At 41.6% G+C, this 22,261-nt stretch overlaps 1 protein-coding gene across 3 annotated transcripts in view; it reads left to right on the top strand.

Moving 5' to 3' along the window:
- Positions 1-2,023: 2,023 nt before the first annotated feature.
- TPCN2 (two pore segment channel 2) overlaps positions 2,024-22,261 on the top strand; it is a 55,214-nt gene continuing 34,976 nt past the window's right edge. For all 3 annotated transcript variants that reach the window (XR_003542806.2, XM_039386017.1, XM_027732457.2), the window contains exons 1-19: positions 2,024-2,184; positions 4,125-4,189; positions 5,430-5,506; positions 6,125-6,302; positions 7,590-7,706; positions 9,507-9,613; positions 10,559-10,631; positions 12,762-12,861; positions 13,161-13,226; positions 13,576-13,640; positions 15,488-15,585; positions 15,912-15,993; positions 16,663-16,749; positions 17,779-17,898; positions 18,219-18,278; positions 18,366-18,494; positions 19,116-19,165; positions 19,977-20,076; positions 21,031-21,102. Coding sequence is in view for 2 of the 3 variants with exons in the window: in XM_039386017.1 (XP_039241951.1) it covers positions 2,100-2,184; positions 4,125-4,189; positions 5,430-5,506; positions 6,125-6,302; positions 7,590-7,706; positions 9,507-9,613; positions 10,559-10,631; positions 12,762-12,861; positions 13,161-13,226; positions 13,576-13,640; positions 15,488-15,585; positions 15,912-15,993; positions 16,663-16,749; positions 17,779-17,898; positions 18,219-18,278; positions 18,366-18,494; positions 19,116-19,165; positions 19,977-20,076; positions 21,031-21,102 (1,731 nt within the window). In the remaining variant the exon portion in view is untranslated. The remainder of the gene's footprint in view (positions 2,185-4,124; positions 4,190-5,429; positions 5,507-6,124; positions 6,303-7,589; positions 7,707-9,506; positions 9,614-10,558; positions 10,632-12,761; positions 12,862-13,160; positions 13,227-13,575; positions 13,641-15,487; positions 15,586-15,911; positions 15,994-16,662; positions 16,750-17,778; positions 17,899-18,218; positions 18,279-18,365; positions 18,495-19,115; positions 19,166-19,976; positions 20,077-21,030; positions 21,103-22,261) is intronic.

A 22,261-nucleotide genomic window follows, 5' to 3' on the forward strand; every position in this document is an offset into this window, starting at 1 on the left:
CCTGAAATCACTGAAGAGGAAAGGAGGAAACACTTGCTTTCATTCAAATAAAAAATAATAGCAAGGATAATACAATGTTTTACATGCACTCCTGGTTAGTGTGGTTACCCTGAATATTTCAGACACTTGGTGAAAGAACACTTGTGTGTTTTAGCAATGGCATTTACACATGTACCAATTGCATTTTATTTCTTCCCTGCTCGTGCTGAATACAGATTGTACCAGGCCACCCCATTTTCCTTTTACTATGCAGAAATTTTCACTGTGTCTGTTCCACCTGATGCCTCTAGTTCAACTGTTACCAGAATAGCTCCAATTTTATCAGTGCTTCATTGCCTCCTCAGAATGGGAAATAACCCCATGTAGATGGGGTCACTTTTTACAAGTGACATCTTGTATTGGGTTTCGTGACCATGTTTTGGGAGTTGGGGGTGGGAGGCTCCAGTGGTGGCTTCTTTGAGAAGCTGCCAGAAGCTTCCACTGTGTCCAATGGAGTCAATGCCAGGTGGCTCCAGGACAGACCCGCTGCTGGCCAAGGCAAGCAATGGTGGTAATGCCTCTGATAACATATTTAGGAAGGAAACAAACACTGCACAGATGTAACTGTGGCCTGAGACAAGAGGAGTGGGAATATGCAATAGGAACAGGTCTGCAGGCACCACGGTCAGTGCAGAAGGAGGGGCAGGAGGTGCTCCAGGCACCAGAGCTGAGGTTCCCCTGCAGCCCGTGGTGAGGCAGCCGTGCCCTGCAGCACATGGGGGTCCATGGGGGAGCAGAGATCCTCCTGCAGCCCCTGGAGGAGCCCCACACCGGAGCAGGTGGAGACTGTGACCTCGTGGGTCACAGTTGGAGCAGGATCCTGGCAGGACCTATGGACCCATGGAGCAAGCAGGTTTCCTGGTAGGACTTGTGCCCTTGCGGGGGACCCACGCTGAGGCAGCCAGTTCTCTGCTCCCTGTGCTGGAGCAGTTCCTGAAGAATGGCAGCCCATGGGAAGGACTCGTGTTGGAGAAGCTCACAGGACTGATTCCCATGGGAGGAACCCCATGCTGGAGCAGGTGAAGGACTCTCCTCTCCCCGAGCAGCGGCACAACCAACCTGTGGTGGACTGACCATAACCCACATCCCCCCTCTCCCTGTGCCACTGGCAGGCAGGAGGTTGAGAGAATCAGGAACTACACCTGGGAAGAAAGGAGGAGTGGTGGGGGTGGGAAATGGCCCCCTGGGTATGACAGGAAGCTGAACATGAGCCAGCAGTGTGCCCAGGTGGCCAAGAAGGCCAATGGATCCTGGCCTGGATCAGGAACAGTGTGGCAGCAGGACCAGGGAAGTGATTCTTCCCCTGTACTCAGCACTGGTGAGGCCACCCCTGGAGTGCTGTGTCCAGTTCTGGGCCCCTCAGTTCAGGAAGGACATGGAGAGGCTGGAGCAGGTGCAGAGAAGAGCAACAAGCCTGGTGAAGGGACTGGAGCACAAGTGCTGTGAGGAGAGGCTGAAGGTGGTGGGGTTCTTCAGCCTGGAGAAGAGGATGCTCAAGGGAGACTTCATTACTCTTTACAACCACCTGAAAGGAGGGTGTAGCCAGGTGGGGGTTGGTCTCTTCTCCCAGGAACCAGCAGTAGGACAAGAGGGCACGGTCCTAAGCTGTGCCAGGGGAGGTTTAGGTTGGATATTAGGAAGAAATTCTTTACAGAGAGGGTAATCGGGCATTGGAATGGGCTGCCCAGGGAAGTGGTGGATTCTCCGTCCCTAGAGATTTTTAAGATGACACTGGATGTGGCACTTAGTGCCGTGGTCTAGTAACCTTGATCCTGCCGTGGATCAAGGGTTGGACTCGATGATCTCGGAGGTCCTTTCTAACCCGTCCATGACTCCATGAATGGTCGGCGGCAGCGGGAGGAGTCGGGAAGATGCCGGTCCCCGCCCTCCCCCGCAGCCGGTCACATGCAGCGGGCGGAGCCGCCCGGGGCGGGCTGAGCCCCGCTCCGTCCCTCCTCCGCTTCCCTGCTCTCCCGTCCCATCCCGTCCCGTCCTGTCCCTTCCCGTGCCGTGCCGGCGGCGCGGTGGGAGCGCGGCCGGGGGAGCCGCCGGGGGTGCCGATGGATCCCGGCGCTGAGGCGGAGCCGCTGCTGCCCCCGCGGCGCTGGCGGGCGGCCCGCGGGCTGTGGCGCTCGGCCGAGCTCGGTGAGTGAGCGCCGGGGGCGCTGGGGCGGGCGGTGAGTGTGTGCCCGCGGGGCTGGAGCGCTCCCGGGAGCGGGGCGGGCGCCGCACTAGGGCACGGCACTGGGACACGGCACTGGGACACGGCACTGGGGCACGGCACTGGGACACGGCACTAGGGCACGGCACTAGGATACGGCACTAGGGCACGGCACTAGGGCACGGCACTAGGGCACGGCACTAGGGCACGGCACTAGGGCACGGCATTGGAGCCCCGGGCTCCGCCGCCCTGCCCCGGCTGCTCCGGGCGCTGAGCGAGCCGCTGTCGCGGAGCTCAGCCCCGCTGCAGCCCCGGGCTTCGGGGATTCCTTATGTAATTTTATTCTTTTTTTTCTCGCTGAAGCCCTGGCAAGTTTTCTTCTCGAAGCCGATGACTGTCGGCGGTCTGGCGCTTCAATTCCCCCCCTCCCCACCCCTTCCCTCCCCGGGATGGGATCATTCGGAGACCGCAGGTTCCTTGTTTTTAGGGTATCGCATCACCTAAGCGAACCTTCGCTTCTTTTTTTTTGTTGCGTGTTCGTGCGGTGCCAGAAGCGCAGCGGGGTCTCGGACGGGTCCTGTGTGCCCGAACCGAGCAAGGGCTTTAATCATCATTTGTGACTAAGTGTCACTTGCCGTGACTAAGAATTGCAGAGTAAGTTGGATATCCATGGCAGAATGCATGGAGGAATTGCTAAACTAAACATTTTTTTTCTAATTTCTCTGTTTTATTTTTATACTGTGAACAGTTGTTTAGATTCCACCCCTCCAAAACCTCTGCCATCAACACTAGGCTCGCTGCGTGCTCCAAGAACCTAAAGCTTTTGCTGCCCTTGCCTCCTTCTAACTAATACTGTTCCTTTAAACAACTTTATCTCCAGTGTGAGATGGCATGAAAAAGATAAAGTCTGTACTGCTTGAGCCTGGCTTGTCTCCTGTTTGTGCTCAGTCTTTCTTGCGCTGTGGTTCGTATCAGCATCAGTACAAAACTGTGCTGTTGCTGATGCTCAGATAAAGGGTGACATTTAAAAATTGCTTGCATTCTTTGTAGAAAATTGATGCCCTTGAATCACGGGGAACATAAAATTGTCTGGGACTCAGATCAGTGGCATTGCGTGGTGTCTGGAGAGCACAGTGGTAGTAGTGGGACGGGCTCTTTCCTGTTGTGATTGCTGTCTCCTCGGAGGAGATGGTATGAAGTGCTCCTTGGGACTCTTTCCCTCTGTGGGAAGATTACGCTAGCACATATTTTTCATAAATTTAACCCCTCTCAGCTTTTTATTTTTATTTTTTTTTTCCTTCCTCATTTTGACTGTAATTGCCTTTGTTTCTCCCATTGGCTTAATTGCCAGGTTAGTTCCTCAAAGGTCCCTGGTTCAAGTGAACACAAGTGGCTGCCTTTTATTTTTTTGTATAAATATCTTCATGTAGACTTCTTAGTAACAGGTTTTGAAAAGTATAAGTAAGTGGCATAAGTAACTAATTTAGTGATGTTTTATTTCATTTTGTGTACTTTCACCCCTTGCTCTGTCTTGAACTCTGATCTCTTTGGTATGGTAATAAACAAATTAAAAATGCATTTAATTTAGTTCTCGTCTGACTGGAGATTCCTGATGGTTTTGGAGAGAACAAAACCAATCTAAACTACAGTACCTTTATTCAACAAAAGTAAAATGACTAGGATACTGGTGCCTGATTTTTCCAGCTTCACTTGACTGTACACTTTGTCAAACAATAATTTGATTGAATGCCCACTATGTTGCGTGTTAGGACTTGTCTCTGTTTAGTGTTATGATGGCAATTTAACTACTAATGTAATCTACCTACTTTAAGCCATTGTTGTGGAGCTTCTAGTAACTGATAAGGAAGCTGTAGGCTTTATCCAAAACACAGCAGGTGATTATTATTTCTTTATACCTTCACAGGTGCTGGAGCTGATAATGACCTTTACATAAACCAAGCTGTAGTATTTATTGAAGATGCAATACAGGTAAATGTAACTTCTTTGAGAGCTATTATGCTTCCCGTGCTGGATGTTTGTCACACATTCTGCCACTTTTAAAGTTTTTCTGTGTTCAGGAAGCCTTTATGTCACGTCATCTCGATTCATAAATCAAAATCAGAATTCTGAATTCCTGTGGTACGCAAGTATCTGTGAACTGCCCAGGAGAAACATTTTTCCACGCAATGAAATAATCTTCTCTTTAAGGTTTTCAAAAGAGATGCTGGTTTGTGGAGTGGCTTTCATGGTGGTTTTCTTGTTTGTTTGTTTGAGTTGGTTTGTTTGTGGGTTTTTTTGAGAGTGGCTAACCTACTTCTAAGAGAAATTGAGCAAACCCTCTGTAATGTGCCTCTCAATCTGACTACTTGCACACTTTAAGAGCTGGTAAAAGCTGAAGAGTTTAAGGCTGACTTCAAGTGAGAAAAGCCTCTTTTGTTTCAGCTGAACTTGATACCGTTGGAAGTCTTCATTCCCTCTTTGTCCCTCCTTTACTGGACTTTACTGCAGGCTCTTGGGTCTGTTATCTCCCAGTGAGTGGTTGCAGGCAGTGGGAATGCTGGAGGGCAGTTATTGAGCTCTCTTGCTGCATTCAGATAGCTTTTGGTTGGGAGGTTTCTGGGGATCAGATGTGTTTAAGCTGTGCCCACCTTTCTAGAATTAGATATTTTTCAGGGTAACAGCAGCCCAGGAGCCATTGCAGAGAAGGGACTGAGCAGATTTTGGCAAAAGCCAAAATTCTTTCTGAAGGATCATGGGGACTTCCTTGACCTTAAAGCATGTTTTATTCAAAGACACAGGTTGAGGTCTTTTATATTCAGGATTAATTTGTTTGCATCTTATGGCTTGTTGGAAAAGAAAGACAAAAAGAAGGTCCATGAGTGGAATGAATGCTAGAAAGGTGAATTAAGTGGGTGGATCATTTTGGCAAGTACATAGAGTAATCACTGATTTGTTACAGGTGCTGTTATTTGTAGTGATGGCAGTGCTTTCTTCAGGTGGCTGCCACACGGTTTGATTACCTGAGCAGCTCTGTGGTCTTTAGATAGGAGAATTTCTTTAAAATCCTTCCCTTTTCACACACATAGGCTACATCTATGGTCATGGGTGACTGATACTTTAATAATGAATAACATGTACTTAATTTGTTTTACTTTGGTAACTTGATCTTTGTCTTTGAGACAGACTGAATGTAATGTTTGAATTATCCTTTTTTGCTTCCTGCCTTCAGTATCGATCCATAAATCACCGTGTGGACTCCAAATCCCTGTGGCTTTATCGATGGTACTATTCAAGGACTTGCCAGTGGTAAGAACTTGGTTATTCCTTTTGCTTTCTCGTTTAAGAGTAAGTCCTTCTGAAAAATTGCTCTTCCATCTTTCTTTTTTGTTAAACAGTTAGATGACTCTGCATTTATCCTTACAAGAACTTGCTGTAGGAAGCCAGGGGGTGTGAACACGACAGAAGTGCAGAGCAGCCAGTTATAGGAAGGTCTGATCACGTAGGTGGCTATTTAGAACAGCTGTAGGACTGCTGCATGAATGGACTGTGAGCATGATTTGCAGCACTGTGTGTTAAGAGTTTTCAAAGTGTCTATTTCTAAACATTCTAAATAACGGCAAGATTGTTTTGCAGCTGTTAGTCCCAAAAGAACACCCCCTGAGGTTGTTTGGTGGTCAGCAGTTGCATCACTAACGCAGGCAACAACATGCTAGTCAAGTGCTGCCTTCTAGTCTAACCCATTTGTGTTAAATATGGTATTATAAAGCTTGGTTTACTTCTGAGGAAAGTGCTTTTACTCTTAAATATTTTGCTGTTCGTTTGACTCATTTTGTGAGGTTTTTTTTTTGGGGGGGGGTTGTTTGTTGTTTTGTTGTTTGGTTGTTTTTTTTTTTTTTTTTTTAAATTTTATCTCTCTCCAACCAGGATTTTGAGTTTAACCATCACTATAATCCTGGCTTTGGCTTTCGTTGAAGAGCCTTCTTCGCTCACGGTCACGTCGGATGTGCGGTACCGCCCTCCCGCTTGGAACCCGCCCTGTGGCCTGACCGAAAGCCTGGAGCTGCTCTGCTTCCTGGTGTTTGGGCTGGATGTGTCCGTGAAGGTGAGCACTGGATGAAACGGTTGGTGTGTGGGGCAGCCCAGTGTCCGTTTTCTCCATCCACCTCTCATTTTTATCTACCTTTATTTAGTTCTCGTAGGAAAGAAATAAAAATATCTGAACAATGTATTTATGTTTGGATTTTGGAGAGCTCTTAATGAGCACTGGTTTAAAATTACAGGTACTTGGGAAACAATTGGTGTATACTAATATATATATATATATATATATAGTATGTATATTGGAATATATATATACACACAATATATATTGGAATATATATATATATACTATGTATACTGGAATATATATATACACAATATATATTGGAATATATATATAGTATGTATACTGGAATATATATATACACAATATATATTGGAATATATATATATAGTATGTATATTGGAATATATATATACACAATACATATTGGGATATATATATATACGCACAATACATATTGGAATATATATATACTATGTATATTGGAATATATATATATATACTATGTATATTGGAATATATATATATATACTATGTATATTGGAATATATATATATACTATGTATATTGGAATATATATATATATATACTATGTACATTGGAATATATATATACTATGTACATTGGAATATATATATACACTATGTATATTGGAATATATATATATATACACATATATTGGAATATATATATATATACACACAACATATATTGGAATATATATATACACAATATATATTGGAATATATATATATATATACACTATGTATATTGGAATATATATATATATATATACTATGTATATTGGAATATATATACATATATATACATATATATACATTATGTATATTGGAATATATATACATATATATACGCTATGTATATTGGAATATATATACATATATATACGCTATGTATATTGGAATATATATACATATATATACGCTATGTATATTGGAATATATATACATATATATACGCTATGTATATTGGAATATATATACATATATATACGCTATGTATATTGGAATATATATATATACGCTATGTATATTGGAATTTATAATTATATATTTATAATTTTCTATTGTTATTATAATTATAATTATATATAATTATATATTATAATTACACACATATATGTTATACATATATAGTATATATTCCAATATTAGGGTATATATATTCCTATATATATATAATTATATGTTCCAATATTAGGGTGTTGGAATTCATTGTTAAAGTAAGTTTTGGTTGCCTTTTTTTTTTTTCCCCCTTGCCCAGAGTTACTTAATTGGATGGAAAGAATTTTGGAAAAACAAATGGCTAATGGCTTATATACTGACATTAATTGTCTCCCTGACTGATTGGATTGTCTCGCTGAGCTTTTTCTGCACGGAGGTAAGAACTGTTTCTGCAATAACCATCAGCATCTTGATTGTGGAAAGTGGCAGAGGAGAAGAGCCTGCAAAGGGATAGTCAGCAGGGTGTATATGGTGCATTGCAGGATTAAGAGATGGAGGAGGAGATGGTTCATTTTTGGCCTTTGATAGCTGGATAACACACAAACACAGAAAAACTTATTGATGATGTTGCCTTGCTAAGGATTATGTTTCATTCTTAATGTGTGTGTTCACTGGTAAAATTAAATAAAACTTTGCTGCTCTGGTCTGTCAGTAGGCAGACAGTTTAAAGAAAACTCACTGCACGGCAGCAATTTTGTCATGCAGTTGGAGAATTATATCCTTAACTTGATTCAACAGCAGAGTCTATGCAGTGATGTGTAAGTAAAAGGTAGTTTAACAGCTGCTTGCTGAGCTGAAACTGTGCTGTGTTCAAAGCAATTGTGTTCTGAGGGGAGTGTCAGCTTTGTGAAATGGCTCTAGAAGTGCCCTCCTTTATGTAATAATGCCATCTCCCAGTTGGTTTTCTCTGCCACGGATTTTCATTAACAGTCATTGTTAAGAAAACACTAAGATGGTAAAAATGCCGGGAAGTGAATGAAGGAGAAATCTTGAACTTGGCTTCTTTTGTCATTTCTCATGTCAAAACTGGTATCTGCTGTCTTCAGAGAACTTCCAAACCTGTTTTCAGTTACTGTCAGTGTTGGTCAGGATGAGGTTGGATGCAGGTGCTGCTGTGGGTGCCACACTGTTTAGCTGTTCATGCTGTTCATTCTCTCATCACTGGTCACTGCTGACCTGGATGTGATGGAGCATCAGAGGCGTGATCTTGAAATGGTGAATAAAAATGTTATTTGAACTTACAAGCATCTAACAGTGAGAAAAGTGACTATGTCCTTTTTGTGTTCAAACCAAATAAATACAATGCTGCTGAAAGAAGTTAATCACCTTGGAGGAAAACTGAGCTTACAGCATGGGGAAGTGATCATAGAATCTTTAGGTGTGATAATGGATGAGTAGTTTGAACAGGAGCCTCCCACACAAAGCAGTGGCAGGAGTAGTTGAACTGCTGGGATGTGTGAACAAGGGGATAGCAATGAAGAAAGGGGTGTTGTGGGAGGTTTTTTTTGATGTTAAGTGTGACCCGGAGAAGATTGGTCCTAAAATCCAGGATGCTGAAACACCTGAAGCAGCTGATAAGTTGTCACAGAAATAACTTGAAGGCTGGCAAGTGTCTTGAAGGCAAGAAACAGATTATTTGCTGTAGTGTTGTGGGGAAAAAAAACCAAACAATTACAGTTTGAATCTTGTCAGAGACAGAAATTGCTGAGTAATAAGCAGGCCCTTTAGTTATAAAACAAAAAAAGAAGTCAGTCTGAAAATTGAAATCGAGCACTTATTTTTAGCATGTGTATTTGTTTTTATTGAAAGCAGCTCACTATTAATTCCTTTCCTGAGATAGGAAATACAAAAGTGCCATCTCTTGCCAGCTTGTTATGTCTAGCGAGCAGTGAAGTTAGATTGTTTCTAATTAGTGGTCTGATGAGGCTGTTGAAATGTCAATGTGTGGTTTTTAAAGCAATCTCTCCTCATTTTAATGAGGCATCTGAAGTCTGAAATCTCTCTTGCCTGTTTTGTGAGCTCAGTGGGGCAGAGTTACCATCTGAGCACAGCCTTCTTCTGTCGCACTGTTGACTTTGTTGGTATTTAAATCAGTGCTTTTTGGCAAACTTGCCTGGAAAGTGTTTGTGCCACCAGTCTTATGGGAACTCAGTGTCTGATCTGTTGGTTTTTGCAGAGTTTGAGGATAAGAAGGATTCTTCGTCCGTTCTTTCTCCTTCAGAACTCCTCTATGATGAAGAAAACATTAAAAAGTATCAACAGCACATTGCCTGAAATGGCAAGGTAGGTAACAGTATAGAAAACATCCTTTCACAGCAAGCAGGGAGTAATCTTTGTGTTCTGCTGTGTGGAATATGAGCAACCTCCCTCTAAGTTCTTGGTGAGATCAGGTAGCAATGGATGGAGGTTGTATTAGGTTTTTGATTCCTTTTAGTCTGTAAAATAGCTCTAGAATGCACATGTTGTGACTCTGTGACAGATAAGGTTTTTGATGCTGGTGCAGTGGGAATTTTTGATTCTGCTTTTGTAAGGGAAGAGCTAAGCAAGGGTCTGTGCTGTGTTTTCTCCAAGGTAACCTCTCAGAAATATGGGTAGACACACATGTACTTGTCTTCCAGTCATGAGGGCCACACAAAAAGATACCTCTTTCTTTGCATCTTCAGATGGATGTAAATCTGTCTTCAGAGTGCTTTACTTCAGCTTTTTCCTTTCTAAATAGTTTTAGCAGTGTATATATGTATATATATATATAAAAAACTACTTTTAGTGTTAAGCTGGAAACCCCACTGGTGAAATTGTAACCAGACAACGTGATGGTTTTTGATAGAGGTCTCTTCCTGTGACATGGGTCATGTGTGTGTAGAGCTTATGGAACCCACTGCCCTTGCCTGTTACTTTTTCACTACCAAGCCCCAGGAGAATCAAAGGTGTGTGTGCAAGCCAAGGTGTTGTATTTTGATTGGAGGGTATAAATATGGTCCTTTCTCTAAAAAAAAAAAAAAAGAAGTGTTAGAATCTTATTGACATCACAAAAAGTCTGAGCTTGTGCTGAGGAGTCTCCACAAATGTGATTTTTATTTTTGGTTAAAACTTAGATTGTGTTCTATTTCCATATAGCTTCTTAAAAAAAACCCCAACCCTAGTTTCCTTTATATTGCATTTTTAGCACAGGATGTTATTAAGAATAAGATAAATTTGCTATTAATGCACATGGTTTCTTTCCAACAGTGTTGTTCTGCTGCTGGCTGTTCATCTGTCCCTCTTCACCATGTTTGCCATGCTGCTGTTTGCTCGAACAAAGGTAATCACTTCCATTTCTGCTGTGCTGGATCTCGGGGGGCTTTTCTCTTTACTTGCACAGCTGCTTCATGTCCAGTTTTATGATCAAACTAGTGGAACTTGTTTCCCCTGAAAAGGTCGTGTTACCTTGTCAGACTGGCTGTGATGAGTTTGAAGTCCACTTGGAGGGGTTTAACATGTGCACAGTATTCCATCTGTACAAGAGACTTCCTCGTGCATTTATCCAGTTTGATCCTTCGAGTTGCTTTCCCTGCTTTTGTGGAAACCCTCTGTGCTGTTCTGCATCCAAATCTCTTATCGCTTTTTCATTTATGTTATCACTCATCTCTTCTTTTTTTTTTCTCTTCCTTATCTAGCTGTTTGCTAATTTTTCTTCCATGCTTTCTCACCTTCCAATACTGGTACCCCTGGCCATGCCTTGGTAGGTTTTTACCTGCTTTACTCTGATGTTTTGGTTTCTGATCTCTGGGTTTTCCTCTCGTTTTTCTCTTCCTGCTTCCGAAAAGCAAATTTGAACTTTTGTGGTTAAAATAATATTGTGTTCCAGTGCTCTTGGTATGTTCCCTCTCTCTAAAATTTCCTCTATCTTAATGTATTATGCTCAGATATTTTGAGTAGGTTTTTTGTTCTTACTTTTTAAGGCCTTCCATAGACGTGTTACTGTGAGCACAGAAATTTCCTGCCTACTTCTCTCAGTAATTATAGTCCTCTCCTTAATCTCAGTTTTGCACCTTCATTCCTACTGCAATTTGAGCCTGCCTGTAGTCTTCCTCGTGGTCAGCAAATTCTTTGAATTCCCAATTTATGGAATTTCTGAAATCAGAAGCAGAGCTCTGTTTTCCTGCTTTAGGTTGCATTCTGGATCTTTGTGTTATCTTCGTGTGTCACATCTAACTTCAGTAATGAGCTTTCCCAGCAGTGGGAATATAACTTGTATACCTAAACCAGTCAATTTTGTGTACATTTAGGTGAAAAATAACAAATTACAGAGTGGACTTGCCTATTTTGATGTGCTACTCTGACATTCACACAAACTAATTTTATCTGACAAGGCGAATTACTGAAAGCCAAGTTCTAAAAATACATTTATTAACGAAATTCATGCCTCTACATTTTTTGCATTGTCTTGTTTATGTCCTCTAGAGGTACATTTTGCAATCTTTGCAGCAGATGCAAGGGCTGTTTGTTCTGTGCTGCATCATTCATGTTTGTATTGTTTGCACTCTGCATCTTTTTTTATCTGCCTCTGCTTGACCTTGGAGGGGGGGAGAATATGTGGATGACCCAAGATTAGCCTGCCAGTATGTTTTTGATGAAGATTTTGACACTGAGCTTTAGCAAATCATCTGATGTTTTCCCTGAGCCACAAGATAACTGTGATGACCTTAGTTGCCAAAGTATTTGCAAATACATTCTGGGTGCCGTAGCACTTATCCTTTTTTTTTTAAATTTTCTTTCTCCAAGGTGTTTAAGCTCTAGCGATGTTTTCATTGATATTGTAACATGGCATTTTAAATCTTCATTTTTTCTCAAAACAGTCACCTGTTTTCTACATGCCCAGCAATTCCTGTGCTGTGCATGAATTTCCTGCCTGAGGGGATAGCAAGAAGAAGGGGAAAACCTTTGTTTTGCATAGTGGTAGTAACTTTTGTACAAAAAACTGATCCAGGGGATTTTAAGTTTTTTATTTGGAAGTCAAAGGGGAAGTGAAAGACACTCAGTGGGTGTGCTGGTAGAGCTGCAGATGTGATTCTTTTAAATTATTATTATTTTTTTTCAGTCATATTTTATCTGCAGTATAATTTCTTGCAGGCTAAGAAGTGACACTTCTTATATCAATCAAGGGTCATTTCAGATTCCTGTGCTGTCAGTTTGTGATATAACTTCTATATTGAGCTTCCTGTTCTTCCTGGCAGTTTTTAATTGCTGTTAATAAGTGAAGTGATTGCTCTGTATTCCCACATAATGTCTTCATTTTGATGCTTGGTTTGTGCTTTTTTTCACGGGGTAGATGTGATTATGTGCGTAAGAAATCGATTATTGACTGCCTTTAGTTCTTTTTTCCCCCCTTTCCTTGGTAAGACAGTGATTCTTCAGTGTTTCTCCTAACAATGATCATCTCTTTGACCAGGATAACCAGCAGGATAAGGAGTGGGTGGTGTATTTCCGGAATCTGCCGGATTCACTGACATCCCTGCTGGTCCTGCTGACTACTGCAAACAATCCTGATGGTGAGCAGTCTTTCAGAAACAGCTCTTGTCTCTCCTTTCAAAGAACAATAGAGTTAAGATTACCTGCAGACTACTGTAACCATTTTTTCAGCTGGTAGTTCTTAATACAGCCAGAGAAAGGTTGGAAAAAGGTTTTCCATGCCTTTAGTAACTTGATTCTTGCCCTTCTTTGGGGTAATTATGTATTGCCAGTGCAGCTGTATAAGAGCTTTCACCAATTGCCAAAAATTGATTGAGGTCTCCACTGTGCATCTTAAGCATTAAAATATTATTTCTTTTTTTTGTTCAATCTCACACAGTGATGATTCCTGCATATTCTAAGAATCGAGCATATTCCATCTTCTTCATCCTCTTCACTGTATTAGGTAAGTTACCTCTTGTCTTCAGTCGTGTAAATGCACTTTGACACTTGTGCTTAACAACCACGGTGGTTTATTTTCCTAGGAAAATTTAATCATAAATTTCTCCTTTTTTTGTGTTTCTTCCAATTATTGTGTAATGCCTGTGAGATAATTTTCACTTGTGGCCTGGGGGTTTTGGTAACACGTCACAGAGAAATGCACACATTACAGTACATGAAACCACTTCGGAAATCAAACACGAGAAAACTAATCCTCTTTAAATGATAAATTTTATTTACTACATGCACTGAAACTTCTTTGATAAATATGATATGGATTTCAGTAGTTCTTACTGCCTCTTTTTCTCCAATAGGCAACCTGTTTCTGATGAACTTGCTTACAGCAATAATATACAACCAGTTTCGAGGATACCTCCTGGTGAGTAAAGCATTTCTAATTTCTGTGTGCTGCCATAACCTTGAACGTGTGAAATATTAAGTGCCATCTGTGCATTAAAGCAGGAGGCCTGTTCTGGTTGTAAGTTTTAAGATGCTAAATGTTCTTTGATGGAGATACTTTTCCCATTATATGCTGCTGTAGCTTGATCCCCTTCTCTGATAAAATTACTTGCTTGCATACTTCCGTGAATGCTGTGGATCTGCAACTTTGACTGTTATGGGGGGGAAAAAACCCTATTATAAAATTGAACAAGGTGAACAAGTAACTCAGACTTGGGTTTTGTGAAGAAAATCTGCTGTACTGTTTAAATAGCCATTGTTGCAAATCATAGAATCACAGAATGTTAAGGGCTTGGAATGGACCTTGAAGATCATCCAGTCCCAACCTCTCTGCCACGGGCAGAGACACTTCCCACTAGACCAGGTTGCTCAAGGCCTTATCCAACCTGGCCTTGAACACTTCCAGGGATGGGGCATCCACAACCTCCCTGGGCAACCTGTGCCAGTGTCTCAGCACCCTCACAGTAAAGAATTGCTTCCCAATATCTAACCTAACTTTCCCCTCTTTCAATTTGTACCCATTACTCCCTGTTCCTGTCACTACAGTTCCTGATGAGAAGTCCCTCTCCAGTTCCCTGGAGGCCTCTTCAGATACTGGAAGGTGCTCTGAGGTCTCCACACATCCTTCTCTTCTCCAGGCTGAACAACCCCAACTTTCTCAGCCTGTCTTTGTAGGGAAGGTGCTCCAGTCCCCTTATCAACTTTGTGGCCTCCTCTGGACTTGCTCCAACAGTTCCATGTCCTTCCTATGTTGAGGACAGCAGAACTGGATGCAGCATTCCGGGTGGGATCTCACAAGAGCAGAGTAGAAGTGGAGAATCACCTCCTTTGACCTGCTGGCCACGCTCCTCTTGGTGCAGCCCAGGGTTCTCATGCCTGTGATTTCCTTAAGGTTTAGTGTCAGGAGAAACTTGGTGACTTTGGGTGTGATTTTTTTTTTCCCCCCTTATTTACATATCTTCTTATAGTTCCTTCATTACTGGCTTCTCGTAATATATATATTATAGTTCCTTCCCCTTACTTACATAGTTTTATAGTTCCTTCAGCCCTTCAGAGGAGGGGGGTGTGGGCTTGGGGGGGAAAGTGAAGTAATAGCTGCCTGCTCTAGTAGAGTTCCAGAGAGGAGAAGTTTTTTGGCCTTAAGCAATGTTACACAGAAGGAATGGCCCCCCCCCTCTTGTGAGAGAGAGGTGTTTGAACCCAATATGTGCAAAGAGGATTTTCGGTAATCCTTTCCTCCTCCTCTGTTTCTTCCCGTCTTTCTCAGTTTTTCACTTCCTCACATGAGAGCATGACATAACTTGACTCCCAACAAAGCAGCTGAGTTTGAAAGTGGTTATTGTGGAGGGGAAAAAAAAAACATGAAGAACTGTGGCTCTGGATTTGTGCCTTTAGGGGAGAAGCTGGAGCTTCACAAGCAGTCTCACTCTTCTCTCTGCACAGGAGTGTGAATTGCTGTGAATCCTTGAGCTTTGCTGTTGCCCGTGTCTCTGGAACAGGCATATGCCTGTGCAGTCCAGAATTGAAAATAATTCATGACCTGGATGTTTACTTGGATTCCAGACTTGTTTGCTTTCCTGCTTGCTTCCTTCCTCCTCGTACACAGAGTTCTTGGAGGGAGTGAGGCTGAGGGCAGTCCCCTGTTCTGATCTCTAATCACAGATCCAGGATGTGTGCCAGAGGATCAGTGTATTCTGTGGCCATAGGACAATAGTAGTGCATGAAGTGTGAGTAAATTGTTTCCTCTGTGGTGTTTTTACTGTTCAGAAATCAGTTCAGTCCTCCCTCTTCAGGAGGCGGCTGGGAATCCGGGCTGCCTTCGAAGTGCTTTCCACCCTGAAAGAGACTCCTGCTAATGCCCAACAGTAAGTGGACAATGTTGAAACAGTAGATTATCTAGCAAAAAAAGTACATTTTTGGTCATCTACGTTTTGTTTAATTTACTGAGGATCCACTCTTAAAATATGGCAGTGTGTTGCTCATCTCATTTTATTTATTTTTAATTTAACTGAATGTTCATAACATGCTATTTGGGACTTATGGTGTCTGTTTCCCTTTTATTTCTACTTCTAATTTTACCTGGTTTTCCAGAAAAGAAAGGCAGGAATGCATTTGGAACAGCTCTTTTTTTTTTTTTTTGCCATCTATACAGTTATCTGTACCAGGGCCCATTCTGTTTTCTTTTAAATAGGTCATATGTCAGCAGTGGGGCCTTACACCAAGTGCTGCAGAAAGTTGAGATGGATTCTCGCTGCAAACAAGCCATCCTGAGGGTAAGAAGTGAATTTTCTTAGCCCTGATGCTGGTGACTGTCAAACCCTGTGATGTGACAGCTGTGGAAACTGAAATTTCCCTAATTACACCATTGACCTAGGAATGGCAGCTTTCAGCTCAGCTCCTTTATGCTGCTTCCTCAAAGTGTGAACAGAAGCCCAGCTCACTGTCTGTTTATGTTTTGATCTTCAGAATGAAAGTAGTCCTTAGACAAGGATTTCACCCTAAAGTTGCTCTCTTTGGTTGGTGTGATGAGGGTTGCATTCACCTGGAGAGACGTATAGAGGAATGAAAGCTCCTGTTTTGCAGAGCTAATTTTTCCGTTGGCTCTACTTTCTCCCTGGAAGTATTGTGGTCTGGAGCTGCTCTCTGCTGTGCAGCATTCCTTGGATCATAACATAATAATGGCACTACCACAGGACTAAAAAATTTAAGTTTGTCAAAAGTGCCTGTGGTTCCAGAGAGGGGAAAATAGAAAAGGCAAGAGGAATCCTCCAGTCACATGGCAGTGTTGTGTTAAAGCAAAATGGAACCTCACTCTAACAGCTTGGAGTAGCTTGTGTTAGATCTCTATTCCGTGTCTTTTAAAGATTGTCTGAGAGTTTTGGCACTTTTTGCAGTTGCACCTATTGCAGATTCTGATCTGAATGTTTCTCTTTCATGTGCAGTCGCTCAAAATGTGCTCCTGTGACCAACTGTCAGCTGCCCAGTTCCAGAAGCTCTTTGAAGAACTAGACAAAGATGCCATTAAGCAAGTATGTATCTGACCATTGTTTATGAAACATCAGAAGTTGTCTGGTCCTGTGCAAAAATAAGTGATGGTATTGTCTATAAAGTGTATAAACAGACTTTAAAACATGTAAACACAACACAAGGTGCAATCACACGTTGTTGATTTTGAAGTTGTTCATGAGTTGCTCTTATAGTCACAAACAATGTGGCTTTGGGGGCTTTCGAAGCATTCATCTGGGATTGCCCTAAATGTACAAAATTGTTAATTCTGTCAGCATTTTAAAGCGACTTTGCCAAACAAAATTGATGAGATCTGCGTGTGTATTTTTCTAGTAGGAAGATTCATTACAAGGAAACAAAGAATAGGAGTTGGATTTACAACATTGGCTCTCTGAGAGGTGCTGTGGAGAAATGAATTATTACCTCCCTGGTAAATTGGTTTTGATGAAATAGGAGGGATTTGTCTTGTTGTGACAGTCCTACATTAAAGGAATGCCTCTTCAATTGTGTTAGTCTTTGCAGAGTAACACTTAAATATACTCAAAGACTTTTCTCCAGTCCCTGAGTGAAGAACAAAATATGGATTCTTTAAGTGTTCAGATGAAGATGGGCAGAAAGCAGCCTTCTCCTCTTGGAGGGAGAAAGAAAAAAACAAAACACAACTATTTGAGGGTTAAGAAATGTTCTTTTCTATGTCTGCATGTAACCAAGACTTCTGAATTAAACACTGGGAAATGGGGAAGGCATGGGTACAATTAATACCTTGGTGTTTAGTTTACCTGCTTGGGGTACTGAAGAAGGGTTGGACTATCTCCCTTCTCTGCCATTCCCTCGTGTTGTGCCATAATCAGAAATGAACTTTTGCTGTGAACAGCCACAGCTTGGAAACATTTTCCAGCTGAAATGTCAAAATTAGCCTGTGGTCCTGAAGTTTTGCTTTGAAAATGTCTGGCTTCTTTTAAAAGCTGAGCTTGGGTGTGGGGTTTTATTATTTTAGTACTACTAAAATGCTTTTGCTTTGATTCTCAGCACATCCTTTGTGTTCTTTTCAGCATCCTCCCAGTCCAGAGTACCAATCCCATTTTATGCAGAAATTGCAGTTTGCCTTTGGCCATCCCTACTTTGGCTACTTGGGGAATGTGGTAGCCCTTGCAAACATTATTTCTGTCTGTGTAAGTAAAAGGGTTTTTTTGTTGTGGGGTGTGTGGGGGGGGGTTGTCTGTTTTTTTGGTTTTCCTCTGCTACAAACCTAAGTTCTGTTTTTGTTCTTTAGTCTTTCTTTAAACAACCATTTTTTGTAGCAGCTGGCAGGGTTTTGGCATACTTTAGTCATGTAAAAAGTCTTAAGTTGAGAGGGAATACCTGCAGTTAAAAATATATTCTCAATTGCTTGGAAAAGGTCTGTGCAAAGCATGAAAGACTCTTCTTGTGCTTAAAAATCTGTTTTATGTAGCAGTAAAGCAGTGGATTCATAAAATATTTCCTGTTTAAGGTGGTTTTGGTGATGGATGCAGATAAACAGCCTTCTGAAAGAGATGACTTCTTCCTGGGGGTAAGATGCAGTAGCATTCCTACAGTTATTGCTGTTCCCTGAGATGTCAGTAATTCTAATGATTGTTTTTATTTTGGGGGGGTGAAGGCCATCAACTGCTTCTTCATCCTGTACTATCTGCTGGAAATGTTGCTGAAAATCTTAGCAATGGGCTTGAGAAGATACTGGTCTTACCCAAGCAATAGATTTGATGGACTTCTGACTGTAATTTTGCTGGTAAGTGTTTTGTTAACTAATGTGTTCTTGTGCTTGTTGGGTAGGGAGGTTGGGAACTACAAGAGCTGGTGGGATTGCTCTTTCTTCAACACTGACAGGCTGAGCTGAACAACATGAGCAGTGGTTTTCAGTGGCTTGAAAGTTTTTGCTGGTGCATGGTTCCTTTAGGGTCTGCTTTCTGAAGGCAGGCTTCTTTAAATCCATGGAAAAGGTGAGTTTTCTTATAAGAAGTCTTTTTATTGCTATTTGGAAATATTCAGCTCTTTAAATAATTGCATAAGGAGTTCTGTTATGCAGCTAAGATGACCTTGTTCTTTCAATAAAGAGGCAGGTTATTGTAATAACTATTTGGTAAAAACCTGAAGCCCACGTGGCAGATGAGGTCAAATTCATGGCTAATGGTATTCACTGTGTATCCTTTTATTGAATGACCTATGTACATTGAGATAATCTGGGGAATAACTGGGCAAATATGACAACTCAGAGCTTTAAAGTGAGTCAAAAAAGCAGCTTAATGCTCTTAAAAATGTTTCCTGTCAAGAAGCTTACAGAATTTCTGAAACTCAGAATTACAAAGTAAAATTTTGACCTTTTTTTCCTCTCTTTCTTTCCTAACTAAAGATTTTGGAGATTGCAACTTTTGCTGTGTATGGATTTCCTCATCCTGGCTGGTAGGTGACCTCTGTGAACTGCTGCACTTTGCTCAGTGACTGGACTGGGTCATGCTGTAAAATTTAATAGAAAAATGCCCACAGACTTAGACTATTTGTCTATACTGGAGTACCAAGCAGTTGTATTTTGATTTTTTTTTTTTTTTTTTTTTTAAGATCAAACAGCTTTTGGATAACTCTCCTGATCTTTTCTTGTTACAAAAAACAACTTACACTGTTATCTCTGCAGAGACCTGGTAGACCTTATGTTTTGAAAATGGCTTATACTTGAACACTACTAAAAACAACACTACAAAAAAGTGATGGTTGGCAGAATAGTAATTGCTACAGTCTAATGGCATTCGTTATTATCTTAGAATTGATTCTGTTTGGGTTTGATTTCGCCCTTTGATTCTTAAATGCAGATGATTGATTGCTCTACATCTTGGAGCACCAGTAACACTTGTTAGGTCTTTGTGTCAGTCACTGCAAACAGATTATAACCCCCATGAGTCACTGGTGAGTGTGTGCTGTTGGTCTGTAGATGTAACACCTTCAGGACAGTGATGTGACTGTTATCTAGAATATGTGTTCTCTGCAGTGTTGTCTTAAATAATTTCTTTCATAAACATGCACTTTAAAGAGCACTCTCTGCATGTTTAAGAGCCCAGGGTAAACGGTGGGGGGGTCGCTTCCTGCAACAGTTGTCAAGGGTGAGATTCCTGCTAAGTAAATGAACATCCTTACAGTTACCTGTAGCCCAGGAGATGAAACTCTGTCTCTCTGTCACGAGCTGTTTCTCTGATTGGTTGTTTTCTCCCATCTTTCCCAGGAGACCTGAGTTGATGGGTCTGTTATCCCTGTGGGATATGGTGCGGCTGGTGAACATGCTGATCGTGTTCCGCTTCCTGCGGATCATCCCCAACATGAAGGTGAGTGCTCATCCCTCCACAACTCCCATTTCTTTCTTGGTCACCTCATAAATTTTGTTCCAGCCTTTCAGAATAATGTACAGACTGCAATTCTTTTGCCCATGGGTGGGGTCAGAGCTCAGCTCTGACTGTCCTGGCTGTTGCACAGCCCCTCACAAATTCCCTGTCTCTGGGGCTGGTTTTCTCTGTTGAGGCAGCAGACAAGTTCTGTTGGTGTGGTGGCAGTTGCTGCTGCTATTCTAAGGTGGGCAAACTTATCCAGAAACACTCGTGCAGCTCGTGTGGTGCTTCAGTCTTAATTAGATGAGTGGCTGGGATATCCTTGGAGAACTTTGTACTAAGGAGGAGTTAGAATTGCTTTCACTAGATACTGCAAGACATTTGGTAATGCAAAGGGTTTTGTGGGATAAATCCTTCTCCACCTTCCCAGCAGAGGTATTTCCACCACGATACATGTACTTGAGTCAGGAATCACTTTGATTGTTTGTTATAATTCTGCATTTACTTGCTTAAAAGCTAAGCCCAAATTAATGTCGGGTGCAGGGTTTATATCTCACTTCAGTAAGCCATAAATACCAAACCTGATGGTGTCAGTGGAAAGTGTAAAATAGGAATTATGTGGGTCAAATATGAAGCAGTCACCCTGGAGCTGGGAGGTGCTGGTGTTTTGCTTGCCTCCCATTCTTTCTAGTCTTACTAGACATATAGTCTTTTAGGTTGCAGTGCCTGTATATATTTAAGACTTTTGATGATGTCTGTCTGTGAAAAAGACTCCTACAGCATTGTTCATTCATTTTAAATAAATCATGGAAATTTCTCTGTATCAAAGATGTCTTGCATGTAGTCATAGTTCACTTTCCCTGTTGGTATTTCTTTGTCCTTTTAGTAAAAATAATTTGATGTGGAATGGAAGTGGGATGAATGTCATACATGTAGAATTCTGCTTTGTTTTAGTTCATGGCTTTGGTTGTCACTACATTGCTGGATCTGGTAAAGAACTTAAGAGCCTTTGCAGGAATCCTCGTGGTAAGTCATGATGCAAGGCTGTCATTTGCTTTGTTATAGTTAGCAGTCTAATAAGGGTATGTCTCCAACAGAGTTAACAAGTATCTTGTACAGTCACCAGGATCACCTCAATCAGCCAGTTCTTCTCTTCTGTGTTTGAAAGCCAGGACAAACTGCTGTTTTGTTATGGCCTGTGCACCGTGACAGTGCCTCTTTTATCAGGAGGATCTTTAGAGTGACTGAAGCTTCCTCAGAGTGCTTGCCTCAGGCTGGATACTCTGGTTGCAAATCAAAATTCATCCATGCTAAAAGCAGACCAGTTTTCCTTACCCTGATTTGCTTATTAATATTTGCTTATTAAATAGCAGAACCACTTGAAAATCGTTTTCCAGTTGAGAAGGTCTTGAGATGGCATGTTTGGACATGGCTTTTGAAAGCCTCCTCTCATCCTGTTTTGGGTGTGTCTGTGTAGAGCACATGCTCTGTAACCATGTGATTAAAGGGTGGATCACAATGCATGATGTCCATTACACAAATCCTCCCAAATCCTGAGTTTCTGGCTTTGCAACAAGTCTTCCTGGTAGAGCAAAGAAGTACCTGGGTAGGTTTGGTTTTGTTTTGTTATTGTGCATGGGGTTTTGTAGGATACTTTATTTTGAGGTAGTGGTTAGAGACCAATGATTTGTTGTTCTAGTCTATACATTTAGCATGCAATTTAACCAGAATGTCTGTTTTTGTCATTAATAATCTCTACTTTTATCTGTAGAGGAGGGGCCCTAGATTGGTGTGTGTTACAGTTTGAAATAAAGATATTGGTTGGGGCAAAGCAAATTTGGTAACAACTTTTGTTGTGCTCTACAAGTCACACTTGCCACTGGGAGCTTTTATTGGAACTGAGAAGTATTTTCTTTCATTCCTGAAAGAAGGGGTGGGAGCCTGTAGCAATAGGCTTGATTTTTATTTTCATAAAATGTGCGTTAGTGTTTCACTGTAGTGTCTCTATGCATATATGTGAGACATGATTCTCATAAAGTGGCTGCTGCTGATTGCCCTGAGTGTCAGGAGTGTGAATTGTAGTTTTGCAGCAGTTGTGAGGCAAATCTGCCACAGTGCTTGCCACTTCCATTAGTTTAATTTGCTTTTGCCCCAGGCTATGTGGAAGCTGTCACCGAGCTGCTGC

The sequence above is a fragment of the Pipra filicauda genome, unplaced genomic scaffold, assembly GCF_003945595.2.
Source record: "Pipra filicauda isolate LSUMZ 115617 unplaced genomic scaffold, ASM394559v2 scaffold45_size4122338_pilon, whole genome shotgun sequence".
Lineage (NCBI taxonomy): Eukaryota > Metazoa > Chordata > Aves > Passeriformes > Pipridae > Pipra > Pipra filicauda.